The sequence below is a fragment of the Morchella sextelata genome (genome assembly GCF_020137385.1).
Source record: "Morchella sextelata strain SCLS chromosome Unknown scls_3, whole genome shotgun sequence".
NCBI classification, from domain to species: Eukaryota; Fungi; Ascomycota; class Pezizomycetes; order Pezizales; family Morchellaceae; genus Morchella; species Morchella sextelata.
This window is the reverse complement of record NW_025408618.1, coordinates 3,054,716-3,068,922: the sequence shown is the minus strand read 5'-3', so window position 1 is coordinate 3,068,922 and position 14,207 is coordinate 3,054,716. Positions and strand designations below refer to the sequence as shown.

General features: G+C 45.3%; 4 protein-coding genes across 4 annotated transcripts; 2 read left to right on the top strand and 2 right to left on the bottom strand.

Moving 5' to 3' along the window:
- Positions 1-736: 736 nt before the first annotated feature.
- On the bottom strand, positions 737-2,340 carry H6S33_009629 (uncharacterized protein; the record flags this gene model as incomplete). The annotated part of the gene is made up of 6 exons (XM_044841045.1): positions 737-1,104; positions 1,159-1,422; positions 1,480-1,771; positions 1,820-1,902; positions 1,957-2,203; positions 2,299-2,340. 6 exons carry the CDS (start codon positions 2,338-2,340, stop codon positions 737-739), a joined length of 1,296 nt encoding a protein of 431 aa, XP_044698444.1.
- A 344-nt stretch (positions 2,341-2,684) lies between these two features.
- H6S33_009628 (uncharacterized protein) lies at positions 2,685-3,698 on the top strand (the record flags this gene model as incomplete). The annotated part of the gene is made up of 4 exons (XM_044841044.1): positions 2,685-3,171; positions 3,253-3,269; positions 3,330-3,543; positions 3,595-3,698. 4 exons carry the CDS (start codon positions 2,685-2,687, stop codon positions 3,696-3,698), a joined length of 822 nt encoding a protein of 273 aa, XP_044698443.1.
- Positions 3,699-4,157: 459 nt separating this feature from the next.
- Positions 4,158-8,085, bottom strand: H6S33_009627 (uncharacterized protein; the record flags this gene model as incomplete). The annotated part of the gene is made up of 13 exons (XM_044841043.1): positions 4,158-4,398; positions 4,467-4,638; positions 4,689-4,919; positions 4,977-5,354; positions 5,409-5,622; positions 5,678-5,934; positions 5,987-6,434; positions 6,493-6,828; positions 6,886-7,595; positions 7,681-7,752; positions 7,801-7,873; positions 7,936-7,965; positions 8,017-8,085. The coding sequence occupies 13 exons, from the start codon at positions 8,083-8,085 to the stop codon at positions 4,158-4,160; spliced, it is 3,231 nt and encodes a 1,076-aa protein (XP_044698442.1).
- Positions 8,086-11,452: 3,367 nt separating this feature from the next.
- H6S33_009626 (uncharacterized protein) lies at positions 11,453-13,135 on the top strand (the record flags this gene model as incomplete). Its single annotated transcript, XM_044841042.1, has 1 exon — positions 11,453-13,135. The coding sequence occupies one exon, from the start codon at positions 11,453-11,455 to the stop codon at positions 13,133-13,135; it is 1,683 nt and encodes a 560-aa protein (XP_044698441.1).
- Positions 13,136-14,207: the final 1,072 nt, after the last annotated feature.

The window sequence follows — 14,207 nt, the reverse complement described above, 5'->3', positions numbered from 1 at the left end:
ACACAACTACAGCAATGATTTGCACATAACTACAGATTCTGGTAGAATTAATGCGAAAGTGGGTTTTCCGTGACCCGATAGTCCCATTGGCCCTCAAAGGAATTTTTGCAGTGAGCACGGGCCAAGAAACCCACCCTTTTAGTTCTGACTTTCGCAATAATTCTACCGGATACTGTACAAGTTTACCGCCCGCCGTTCAACTAGTTTCACTGTTGCTCTAAAAGCGACTGTAGTAGTATTTAATTCCTGGGGTGAGAATATTTGTGAGTGTTAAAAATACCCCTGACTAAACAATATATTTCGAAAAGCAGCGAAGGAATGCTCAATAACATTTTGCAGCATGAGCAAGTAGGTACAAATCATAGGCACATCAAACAACCATCCTGGTAAGTGCGATGAGTCTACTCGCACGTCTTCGTCAAGAATGTGTAGGTCTAAGGTATTCAACTAGAGAAGTACGCATTCTCTACCATAACACGCAAAATGCTCGTCACCTTAATAGGCTAGATACAGAGAAGGCAATTCATTTAATTTCTCTGACCCGTTAACCTCAAGCACGCCAGAACAGTGTACGTAGAGGTAATCATATACGTACATCTTATTATACCCTGCTTCCAAAATGACCATTGCCCCACTCCCCCACCCCCACCCCCACCCCCACCCCCACCCCCACCCCCACCCCTGCGGCATACGCTCCTAGAAAGCTTGCTCAATATTCTTTCAACACTGCACTCGCTCATTTAGGGACTTTGGACGTAGTAATGCCTGTTTCTTGTGGTCCTGTGATGGACACCGGCTTGGCCGTTTCTTGTTCCTTCGACGGAACCTCTCGCTCATCATCACTATCACCAAGGGAGAACGGATCCCTATCCATAGGCGCTGGCTCTACGCTCTTCAAGGGTTCCCACTTGCTGGTTGTAGCTGGTGATGGCTGCCTAACAGGTGAGACAGAAGCTGAAGGGCGGGGATTTGGGGCAGGGCGATATAGGTCTTCGTCAGAAATATTTGTAGGACGATCTTCAAAGGAGACCTTGCGACCAGCTTTATCAGCCGAAGACGGTTCGAATAAACCTGGGTTTGCTTTAGGGCGTCTTGATTGCGGTGCTACAGCATTTGTTAAAAATAAATATTACGAGCTTCTATAGTCATTTACAGTACCTTCAGTAGTAGTGTCCCTCAAATGCAAATGAGTGAAATCATCAGTCAGGACCCTAGGGTCAGCATCGTACCCTCCATCCCTAGAACCCCGTCTACCGGTCGCAGGTCGCGCATACTGAGCGCTGTTACGTGTAGAGGGTGGAGGCGAGTTCTCTGGCGAGTCGCCGTCCAGACGCTTTTTGATATCGGTGATCCATGAGTTGAACTTATTTTGTGTCTCAGCAAACCCTTTAAGGATATTTTCCTTAATCACCGGGAGCTCGTCTTACAGGCTGGAATTAGTTATTCGGATATATTTAAGTATATATTGAGAGTATCTACCATCAATGAATGATCTTTCCTTATTTGGATCAAAGTCCTCATCTCGAAGTGGTGTGTGTTGCCTTCTTCTAGTTTCCACATTTCTAGTGTTGTAATTCACACTGCTACCGCCTCCTCTTCCAGAACCTATGTTACCTGCTCCGAAATGTTCGGCTAACTGCCTGGCATATATTTCATCTGCCTCGAGCTGGTTCTGAGGAGTAGAGGTCATATAGGGAGTGGTGGCGAAACCTTGTGGGCCCTGGCGCCGTGGATGTTCAGTGTGTTGAGTAAGATTATAGTCTGAGCCTCTCTGTAGAGATTTAGTTTTGTGGAATCCTGAGAGTGCAGTACTACCTACTTGTGGTGAATGAGTACCAGGGCGAGGACGAGGCGGTTGAGGTGGCGGACGCATATCTTCTACAACAGAAGGGTCGCTCATACCTAGATCATATCAGAACCCAAATAGTTCATCTGATTATATAGAGATATTCTTACTTAGTAATGCCGTAAATGCAGGCTCTATTTGACCACCAGAAGCCACCAACACAGCACGTACCACCGCCCCATCGATAGACGGAAATGCCTCTTGCAATGTAGCTTGAGCCTGTTGTTGAGGCGACATGGGACGTGGAGGCTTCGCTGGGGGCGTTTCGAGGGTAGTGGATGGGCCCAACGGTGCTTGATTTGGAGCTTGGCTAGAATTCTTAGCGAGAGCAGGAGAGTTATCCAGTGTGGAGTTTGTCTAAGTGAGTGGTTAGTAAATACATGTAATTAATAGAAGTAGCTTAAGACGCTACTTATATGGAATAAATGGGGTAGATGAAGAATAGAGTATACCGGGAACTCCTCTGGAAGTTTTTCTTGATGTTCAGATTCCATAATTGTTTCAAAAAGATTGTAGGTAAGAAGTATTTAGACTTTATATGAGCAGAGCTTGTTAGGGGTGAGGGGTATAAGAGCAAATGGATGATGGATGGTAGAGCTGAGTTGTTTTTATCTTTAAAACTATTTTGAGACGGTTTCTTGAATGGTGATGTTAGCTGTGGGGTGTGCCGTCATCCATTCCGGACCTCGATTGCGCATTACGTTGCCCCGCCAACTTCCCCGCTAGATGTGAGGCCACACAGTCAGCACAGCCACATCAGATTGTGCCACATCCCACTATGCGAAAGTTCAAATGGTGGAATATCCATTCTTCATTACCACCATACTGAACTGCAATTATGCCGCCGAAAACATCGATCGTCACAGTCTGGAGACATCTAAAAATAGGGTCGCTCTTTGCCTTTACCTCACCCCTCAAGATCAACAATGCTTCACAATTTTCTACCTCTTCGCGGGTCGCTTTCGGCGGTGTTAAGATGAAGAGAGTCTCTTCCTCCACCTCCCCTACCCTCCTTGCAGCCTCTAAAGCCGCTGCACTCGAGCGCCGACGAGTTCCTGAACGCGTTGGCGCGCTTGCTGTTAAGAAGGAAATGACCGCTGTTTATCTCCCCAATGGCCAACGAATTCCTTGCACAATCCTACAACTTGATCGAGTCCAGGTTATGGCTTCCAAAACTAAGAAGAAGCATGGCTACTGGGCTTGTCAAGTAGGTTTGGGGTGGAGAGCTCCAAAAAACATAACAAAACCAATGCTGGGGCACTACGAAAAATTTGGTGTAGCACCCAAGAAAACAATCAAAGAATTTAGGGTGAAGGACGAGAACGGTATTTTGGCACCTGGCACCATCATCAGCGCTGATCATTTTGTCGAGGGACAATATGTTGATATTTGGGCAACATGCAAAGGAAAGGGGTTTGCGGGAGTGTGTTCTCGAAGCTTCAAAACGTAACGCCTCGTGAGACTGATATGGTGCTTTTTACAGGGAATGAAACGCCATGGATGGGGTGGTCAGCCAGCCTCTCATGGTAACTCTTTAACTCATCGCGCAATGGGTTCCGCTGGTCAATCCCAGGGTGGCGGGTCTCGTGTGTATCCGGGAAAGCGGATGGCAGGGAGGATGGGTGGGCACTCGAAGACCATTCAGCATAGGCAGGTTTTGAAAGTGGACCGGGAATTGGGCGTGGTTTTGATCGATGGTAAGTAAAGTAAACCCATATATAAGCTCCCTGTTCATTAACATTCGTTAGGACCCATTCCGGGGCCAAAAGATGGCATCGTTAGTATTCAAGATACTATTCACAGGCCTTCTCCAGTGGTTCCGGAGGAACCTCACATAGTTGCTTCCATGTAATATATCTCAGGTTAAGGGGTTGACATTTGTTTAGATGTTTACTACACAGAATAGGGTTGTACATTCCTCAGTATTTATAGTTCTTGGGCCCTGTTTTGCCCTGTTTGATAATCTTCTGTAGTGGCTAAAAGATAGACTGTGGTGGTTCATTGTGCCAAGAAGATCTTGATCTGCCTTAATGAATAATCTTAGGTTGTTTAACACCGTAGGTTTTTCAGGATATCACTATTGGAATCCCCTATTGCTTAAGATCAAGAGGAGAATGAGAGGAATGTTTGAGATGCGATACTGGTTAGATAATTAAGAAACAGCACCGCTTAGATGGACACTCTATCATCAATCCCACCACCATCCCTCAGCCCAGTCATTAACACCACACTGTAGATCCCCTTTAATCCGGCGCGGCCCAGGCTGTAATAATGCCTGATCGTTTTCATCCGTTGGACGGTATCCGCTAAGTCACAACTCAACGTCATCCATTTCGCTAGGCTTCATCAATCCACCGACTTTCATTGCCTTTTCTCTTTCCGCCCGTCGTGCTTCTTCGGCAGCAATTTCCCGGTCCTCGGCAAACAATTCAGTATTATCCCCTGCAGAGAATTCCTTAAGTTGGATCAGGAAGTCGCGGAGGTTGAGTTTAAACTTTGGAAGGTCGTTATTTAGGGTGAAAAGGCCATCTACAAAAATCTTCACTTGGGTTCTATAAAATGATGGCATAAGCATTAGTTTACTGTTTAGTAAGATGAGAGAGAGGCCAGGACGACTTACGGCTGAAGATGTGGGAATGCATTTCGGAGAAGCCCCGCCACATATTCCCGCAAAAATTGTGAGTTTGTAGTGCCTACTGGTGCCTGATCCGGTGTGTAAAGAGGTGTCTGAACCTTTCCAGAATCTACGAAGTAGAACATTCTTGATAATAACAGTGCTTGTAATTTGAACCCTTTAAAGCCGTTAATGACAGCCCGCATGATCATTTGACAGAAGACTCACCAGCTTTGTGATCTGCATCGGTGAGAACAAAGAAGATATCCTGCAAAATAGGGATGAAAAATTGCTGGAAAAATGCACTCGCAGTTTGAGGGTCTGTCTCGGCAATATTATTGATCAACTCGATGCACATGTTCAGACCGGCTGCTTCGACCTCTCTATTATCGTGCTTGCTTGCCCATAGACAAGCATCGATGACGAATTTGAACTGGCGATTATCAAGTTTAAGTAACGCTGAAAATTCGTCAGTGAGCCAATCATTCCTGTCTCTCAAGGTCACATGTAGCTTACCAGGAAAACAATTTAAATTGATGGCTCTCAGGAGCTTGAAGAACTCCACTCTGTGTTCAGGATACTCTGAAAAGTCCTTGTTAATCATATCGAGCGTGCACTCGAATACGTTTTCCATGATAATGGGAATTTTGTCCTCCATCAAGCCGTGCAACTTGCTAATTATAGTTGACATGACATTCAATACCTCCGCATCTCGAGCATCCGGTACGTTACGGTTATAATCCACCAATATCGCATCCAGGAGCGGTGGGACTATGTTGTCGTTAACCATCTCGAGATTGTCCGCCTTCTGCACGTAAGTCTCAATCAATTTCAGAATTTCTTTCTTTACAGTACGAAGACCACGAATACGAGGCTTTTTTGGTGCAATAGGACCTTTGATAATGTTAGTAATGGGGTAAATAAATATACACATTTTCTACTACTTACCATCTCTGGCAACACCTTCAGAGACCATTTGGCTAACAGCACGGTACATAGATAACATATCCATGTAGATGCGACCAATTTGAGGATAGAAATAACTTCCAGTCGATGTGCAGGCTGCCACATTTGTTTTCATGATATTACCGATTATTTTTACCGTCTCAGTATTATCTAGAATACTAGGATCCTGGGTCGCCTGCAGGATGATGGCATCCCACTGTACAGAAAGGGGTCAGTATTGAGGTAATCGAGTTTTGATTGGGATTTATTACAGCTTGGTTCGGAAGAGCCATCAAGTCATGAATCAAGCGTTCTTGAATGCTAGACTGTCCTTGTGCGCTGATCATATAACCGCACGCCTCGTAAAATGTGTGAACTTGTTGAGGTGATAGGTCACGCGTAATTGTTTGCATAGTTCGCACAATCTCTTCGATAAAAGGCTCGCTCTCTCCAGGCTGGAGTGCTACGAAATGGCGTCGACATTTTTGAGCAATTTTGATGAACGTGTCACAAGCCATGTCCTGGACGCCTTGAAAAGAGTAAGCAAATTATCTCCAAATAACAGGGCACCTTGCGCATACCCTCATGTGTCTCGTGCATGAACTCAAAAAGTTTGTTCACCACAGTTTTCAAAAACTTCCAGTGCGCCTTGAGAAACCGAGGGTATTGTCCGACAATATACATAATATTCGAGGCTACCACCGCCTTGTTGTCCTTTCCCCGCTTCATCTCCGTGAGGCCAAGAAGATCTTTGATGACTGTAACCAGAAATCTCTTTTCGGTCTCTTCATTCATGGCACCCGAGATGGACCCAATGGCCCAGCATAGGGTGTTGCAATTGGGCCATGACCATTCAGTCCCATCAACTTGCTTGGCCAATTTTTCAGACATAATATTCTCGGTATCCACTACATCCAGATGCGTGAGATAAACTAGGCATTCCCGGGTTGCCTTATACAACTGAATGGTATCGCTTTCCTTGACAAATTCACGAACAATTTCCCCTTCGTCGTTCTCTACAATTAAAACCTTTATATAATTAGTGGTTGGTCAAACGATAATCATTACCTATAAAACGCGAACTAACCTCTTCTGGCCTAACCATTCTTTCGATCATGACTTGTCTCAAGTTCGATAGAACATCTGTATACATATGCTTTCTCAATGGAAAGTTTGCATGTAGGTTGGGATGAAGAGCGCCGCCTCCGCTAGCTAGCCCCACAGCACCGATCTGTCCCATACTAAGAAGAGGATTGATATCAGTGATTGGCAGGGACTGCATTTCTTCATAAAGCTCTTGAACAAGCTTGTTCCAGTATTCAAGACAGATTTTAAAGATCTCACGATCTTCAATCTGTGAAATACGGATAAGATAGAAATGGGAATGGGTAAGGTAATCTTTGTTAGGTAAATTTTCGATAAGCTAGTTTACTAGTCAATATTGATAGGACCTTCAAACTAAGACATGTTGGAAGAATACCTTGAGATGTGGGGTGAAAAAATTGCAAATGAACAAGGCCAGGTTTTGAATAAATTCCTGATCTCTATTATTACTTGATGGGTAAACGTAGCGGAGATCTGTAGACAACGGAACGATCTTTGAAACTGTTGTCATAACGTTGGTAAACATCTCAACCAATTTCTCATCGTACTGATATTGGTTAACCTGAAGGCCTCCGATTTCGGTCAAACACTTCATGGTAACATTCCGAAACTCGGGTTGCTCTAGGAACCGTGTGCGGAGTGTTTCAATGATTGGAGTCTCAAAAATATAACCTAGAGGAATCCAGTTTAAAAAGCGAAGTAACGTTTCTAGAGTTGCCTTGATGAGACTTGGCTGCTCAGCCATCTGCAAAACCTCAGAGCAAAGCTGAAAGATGGAAGAAAACTCCTGACACATAGTTGTCTTAAGATTTTTGGTTTTAGACTGCGTCATTTGCTCCGCCGAAAAATCGAACACTTCCTCCGAAAGGAGCCGGAGAATGGCCATGTTGTTTTCGCAGATGGAGAGATTGCTCCGACATGAGCTGATTATTTCGTTGATGAAATCAGGCCAGTCATGGGGCCAGTCTTGCTTCAATATCGATACCAACACAAGATTCAGTTTGTTGATTAGAATCCTTTGTTGATTCAAGCTTTCTGGTGAAGATGAGGCTTGGATTATGAAGCCAACAACGAAATTTCGAATTCCTAGAGACATTCAAGTTAGTCTGATGCCTAATTGATTGCTCTACAGCTCGTCACTCTTGCATTCTTCGCCGCGTCTTGGTCTTACCTTGTCGTTGCTCTTTGGGTAAAATCTTCCATCGGGTCTGAATAACGTTATCAAGAACCTGGAGTCCAAGAACTGAGAGAGTTAACGATATGGACGAGAAAGGTATAAGAAGATTCTTACATTTAGTTTGTGGATAATTTGCAGACTCTAGCAACTTATCCACTAGAATCCAAGAGTCTGGATTCTCGCGAAACTATTGGTCGGGTTAGCATTATGTAGAGAGGAAACTTTAACAGGTACCATGAAGGCGCTTACCTGATTCAAAACTAATTGCGCGTTTTTTTGCTGTAGAAAGTCAGAAAGATACAAAGAAGATGGGGAATAAGAAGAGCTCACGTCTGGGCCCCTTCCCTCGTAGAAGGTGCGGACGTGCTTGTCCAGTTCATCGATAGAGATAGTGGCCATATCTATATCTGTGCTTTGGGTCTAGGTAAAGATGTTTGCACCAGAGCTCCAGCAGAACAAGCAATGAACAATAGATGTGTAAGTTCAAACTTACTGGAAGGGGAGTTTCCTGAATGATTGAGTTGGCGGGGTAGGAAGATGAGGGGACCTAAGACTGCACCCAAGGTTTAGCGAAGATAATAGTAATTCCGCAGGTATTACGGGCCTTACGTACACGCGAAGGTTCCTCTACGTGTAGGGGAGATGCACGATTTATTCCAAGAGAATTGTGCGAAGTACTTGACAAAGAGAGAGAGGCTGTAGAGGATGGGCAAAGGGCGGGGCGGCTGGCCTGTATCCGTCATGAGATGAGTCAGCTCTCCCATTCAGTAAACACAAGAGCCGCAGTTCTTGGGGTACATACATGTATGCAACCATCAATTTTGCTACCTGCAACTATGAATTGATGTGTAAAAACAGGGTTTAAGTGGCTGACTCGGCCAATAGGACTCTTCCCATACTTCTACAATAATTTTACCACACGCTGTACCTTGCTGTAAGAAACAGCGCATAGGATACACGCTAACGACTCTATATACACCAAAATCTTACTTGCTATAAGATATTTTTGCTATAAGAAACGAAAATTGTCTGCACCTTGGCGTTTCTTATCCCTTCGTTCGTCAGAGCAAAATCGGAGACATATTAGGCCCGCGACGGCGTGGTGATATCCAGCAAATCTAGCTACCTACAGACTGTGGAGACACCTGTAAAAGGTATAGAAGGGGTCACACAAGTTGACTTTACAGCAAAGGTTCACGGAATGAGGGTTAGGTTTATTACTGAGTAAAAGCTGCCCATTAGCGCCTGGTCGTGAAATACACGAAGGGATGTAGTACATGTTGCTTGATGAATTCGTCGAGGTCTACACATTATTTGTGATATATTATTGACAATATTTGAAATCGAGTGAATTATATAAGATGAGATTCACCATGATTTGTTGAAACTACTCGTTCAGTTTAATAGAGCGTGTCATTTTTGACAATTGACACTTCAAAATTGACGGTTGCAAATGCAAAATTGACACTTCCCCTCCATAGGGATATGAAATGCGCAAGCCGCAAAATGACACTTGTGGATGCCGCTTTGGAGAGCGCGAAGCGCCAATTGTCAGAATTGACGGTTAGTAAATACGCTCTAATGAACCATGATGTACTTGTATTGTAGGTACATGTTCATACGGTCATACATGTACTACATGCACATCTTCGCATAGAGTATGTATATACAATATTCAATTGCACGAGTATACTCGCGCGTTAATTAAGTACTGAGAAATTTTGTGAGGTCGTTGCTACCAAGAATTCTCTTTTCACACGGGTACCCCCATGCCTACATGCATGCATCGGTATTTAATTTTGGGTGATCGCGTGTAACCCTATCATAGGTGTGCTGATTAAGGTGCCTTGGCACGTAACTACATGTGGCTCTTACCGGGTGCTAATTAACTCGCCACAGTTTCTCGGGGGGGGGGGGGGATTCAAACTACATGCATGGTACGTAGCCCCGCGAGACCGTAATTTCATGCTACCCGTAGTTCGGAACGGGAAGAAGCCTGGTAACTTATCCGAGCCACCACAGCCTCCAACGGTAACGATACCTATTACATACAGTCGCACATGTACTTCTACATACTCTAGGGTATATGTAGTCCTGGCATGTGTTAGATACATGTACCTTTCTCAACGGCTAACATGCCGCATAAGCACGTTTGTTATAGCTACAAGTACATGTATATGTACGGGGTTGTTTCTCGGCTTGAACGTTGATTTAAATCTAGATCCCGCGAAAGTTGGAGTGAGAAAAATGAAATAGAAGAGGCATGAGTATAGATTATAGAGGGATCAATGGTTTTATAAGTGGAAAGAGAGAGAGAAAATGGGAGAGAAAGAGAGAGAGAGATTACAGTAATTTGCGGAAGAGTATGACAGCTGGAGTGCTGGGATCCACTGACCAGGTTGCCAAGTACCGCAATTTCCGTGGGAGGTCTCCACCCGATCAGGTACTGTGCCTTTGATCCTTGTTGGTGTGCCCCCTTTCGCACATTCCTGGACGGCTCGCATGGACTCCAATTGGTCTCCTTAGCACGACCAAGCTACTCTACCACAGGGTTCCTCTGTACCTGCTCCTAATCCCTGAAGCGATGAGGGAGCACCGATGCAGGATGCAGCGACATGCGTGGGAGGTTTACCAGACTGTTTTGTCTACGGTGGAAAGCACGAAGAAGCAGGCCTAAAGAGGCAGAAAGGGAGGTAAGAGGCTCCATGTTTCCTGTTCTCGTAACTCATGCTTGCCAATCTCTCCACAGCCGCTGGTGGGCGGGCTGTCTCATCATCATTATTATTCAGGCCTAGACAACAGCCAATTCTTTCCCTTGTCCAATCTATGCAGGAAGCGGCCTCTCCTTTCCTTTTCCCGTTTTCGTTGTTTCCTACCCATAACCACTACCGCCCTCCCTTCTCTTCTTCCCTCTCCTCTCTCTACCACCACCACATCGTTGGGCTCGCCAGACAGAGGCTCTTCAGTCAACGCTGCTCTACAGCCAGTAAGCCCATTCAGTCATTCTTTTACCCCTCGAAGGACTTTCCTCCATAAACCCTCTTTTGATCTTTCACACCAGTCATTCCTTATTCCCCCTTCCAAGTTCACTATTATATGAATTTCTTTCCCTCTTTAGCATCACTTTATTACGCCAAACACATTCCTTCGATTAATCCGTAAATATTGCTCCGCCGAAATCAATTGATTTAACTATCACCATTTCGCATTAATACAACCCCAATTGAGAACGACTTTTACTCCAAAGCACCTCATACATAATAGAATACCCCAACCTGGCCGTGCTGTGAAAATCAGTTGAGATAGTTTGGATCCGTATATATATATAGTTCGAGGTGAGTAATGATATTTAGATGAAGTTGCGGTTGCATAATCTCTAACGTTGGTATCTGAGAACCTTCAGCGTTATCTGATTATGCATACCCGCGGGCACCACCGTTTGCACGAACTTGTACGTCGAAAAGCAACAGAGCTACCGACCATTATCCATGATGTGGCTACACCAAGCTTGAACAAACGTGCAACTACGACAATAATTTCTGCGACAGCGACTTGCACGGAAGGAGATCCAAGCCCACGCTGTGAGCTTCCAGCCAATGCTACTAATCAAACACTGCCAATTTTATTAGGTGCAATGTAAGTAATCTAGCGAGCTTATTGAATCTATAGTTATCTGACCTCGACTAGGGTTCCCATTTTTATTGCATGTTTAGTTTTGGTCTATCTTCATCGCAGACATACTCAGAAGTTGAGGAAAGAGGATGCCATGGACAAGACGAAAAGTATGGACTTTGGCATGGAATTTGGGAGTGGTAGTGGTGGAAATCGTTCTAAAATTCCACCCGCCCACCTTGCGGACGGCGAAAAGTCCGATAGTCGTAGCCGCCGACAGGTTTCCCTTGATCTCGACGTTGCATCACCATATCTTCTTCCGGCAGGCCTCCATTCACACGATACTCTACAGACGATGGGTGCAAGCAACGATGACAGATATGGGCGTCCCATGACAGCTGGTAGGGATTCGTCGATCTACGCACATTCCATACGCCAAGACGACAGTCCTGATGGTTCTCGGACAAGTATGAATGGAGGGCTGCTCAGTGGAGCTTCGCCAATGCCAATGTCCACGCCTCCACACCCACGTAAACCTTCTATGCCCAATCCTTCCCGCGGTGTCCCACAGATTACCGTCCCGTCTCCTGCTGCCATGAAATCTCCTGTTTCCGGGCTACCTTTAAGCCCTCGTGCTGGACTCAGTAATCGTGAAAGCGAAGAACAAAAGACTTCAGCTAAAGAGATCGAGGTGCAGCAACCGGCCCCTCAACAACCAACTAAGGCACTTCCTCCTGCGCTCGCAATTGGCTCCTCCCAACAGTCCCCCCAAATTGACATTCAATTCGATTTAACGGAGTCTTCAAGACCGCTTTCAAACGATCAAAGTGAATATGGCGAAGGGCCTCAATTTCGCCTGTCTATGGCCTCAGAACGAAGTGAAATGGAGGATCCGATTCCTCAAGCGGCTGGTCGAAAGAGCTTGGCCCCAGGAGCGTTTGAGGACCGCAGGCTTTCGATTGGGTTCCGTCCCCTACCTCCAGAAGGAACAGCTGATGAGAACGCAGAGGAACGGGCAATGCGAATTAGGTCGTTTTACAAGGAATACTTCGAGGATACGTCTCCTGCTCCCCCCATGCCTACGCAACCCAGACACAACAGACAAGATGAACATCAAGGGGAATACCACGACGATAGTGTTGCAGTCTATGACCAAGAGACTGGTAGATTTGTAATACCCGGAGCAAGACCATTCGCAGAAGCCCCAACCAGACGTGCAATGACTCCTCCTCCTCGCATGCCACCAAGATTTGGTGGACCCCCACCAAGGAACGGGTCTGCAGCCAGCGGTCACTTTATGCCGCCTGGTCCACGGTCCTTCTCCTCTGCGAGTGGACGGGCGGGCCCCGGAGGACCCCCTCCTCAACGAAAGCCAATGCCCCCACCTGCACCGCTTTATCTTCTACCCACGCCTTCAATGCTAAAGGAGGATGCCTTCGCTTCACCGGTTATATTTGCCCCCTCATCAAGAATTCCAGGAGATGGTACAGAATCCCCTGGACTTCGTGGGGGGCTTCGCCCATATTCACCCAGTGTATCTCCACACGTACCGCTTGCATCTGCTTTCGATGAGCTCTCCCTTCTTCCCAACCCTCATAGTCTGAGAAATTCTTCTACGTTCACTGGACTTGATTTCGCTCCTCCACGCAAGTTTAAGAACGATGATGCAGTAAGCGACGCAGGGAGCATTAGGAGCAATAACAGCGGCGTAACAGCCCAGCAAATCCAAAATATCAGGAACGGCGCGTATCGCGTGTCACGCATTCCCCAGGACGTCGTTCCTGCCAAAGAGGCGATTTCGTCCAACCTCAAGCCTACCTGGGATATGCGCAAGTAAGGAAATGTGGTCTGTTGTGAGTTAGAAATGGTGTTCGGATCCAGTATAGATTTCTTTCGTTCGGGTGTATAGGTTCTCTTTGGGCAGCGTTTTCCACAATGATGATTTCCAAATCCGAAGGAACGCAGGCGACCAGCGGCAATATTTCCTTAATTTCCTACATTCTTTTCTTAACGATTTTTGGAGGTTCTGGTGATATCGAGCACAAGGTCGGGCCAATTGCAAGCATAAATCAACCAATAACGAAGTGAGTCATGAGAGCGGAGGTGGTCCTTTGAATTTTAAAGCTATGTTTGAATCGATGTAATTGCGTGCAGTGCGTGCTTTTGTTATTTTGTCTGGATAGATGGAAGATGAAATTTTCGAGTACAGGGGTAAAAAGTGTTTCTGAAATACGCTCATTTTTCCCGCAGGATCGTTGATTTTCTTTCTTTCTTTCCTTCTTTCTTTCTCTTTCATCCGGCTTGTCCAACCTCAGACTTGATGGATGTTGAGGACCAAAGCCACATAGGGAGTTAATGCCTTGTGGGCATTATTTCGGTATCATGGGTACATATGTCTCTTTCTTATCTAGCGGTGATTCATTTTATTCCTTTTTCCCTATCTATTTCCCCACAGTTATTTTTGTCTTTATCTTACTGGTGCTTCCTGATTTCTGCCTTGAACTGGAAAATGGTCAGTCCTATTACATTAGTCCATTCTCAGGTCTTTTTTTTTTTTTTTGTAAGTACAATATAGGTTGTAGTATTAGCGGGATTTTATTTTATTCTTTGGCAACAATATGAATACGGGGGACTGTAGTATGTGCACTAGCTAATACTTCATTCTTTTCATCAATGTCTCATGTGCTATAAAATTTAATGACAAGCATGAATAATGAATGATCCGTTTTGTGGCCATACCCCGTGAGCGGTAAGGTGCTACACACCGTAGGCATTGAAACTTATCCAATTTATTTAACGATATTCTCGAGCTACGGGTACGTCGATTTGCCAGAAGTTCTCACAACTGGTATGTTTGCAATTTGTACGACGAGTGGGTTGTATTACCACCAACACTCATCATATGAACA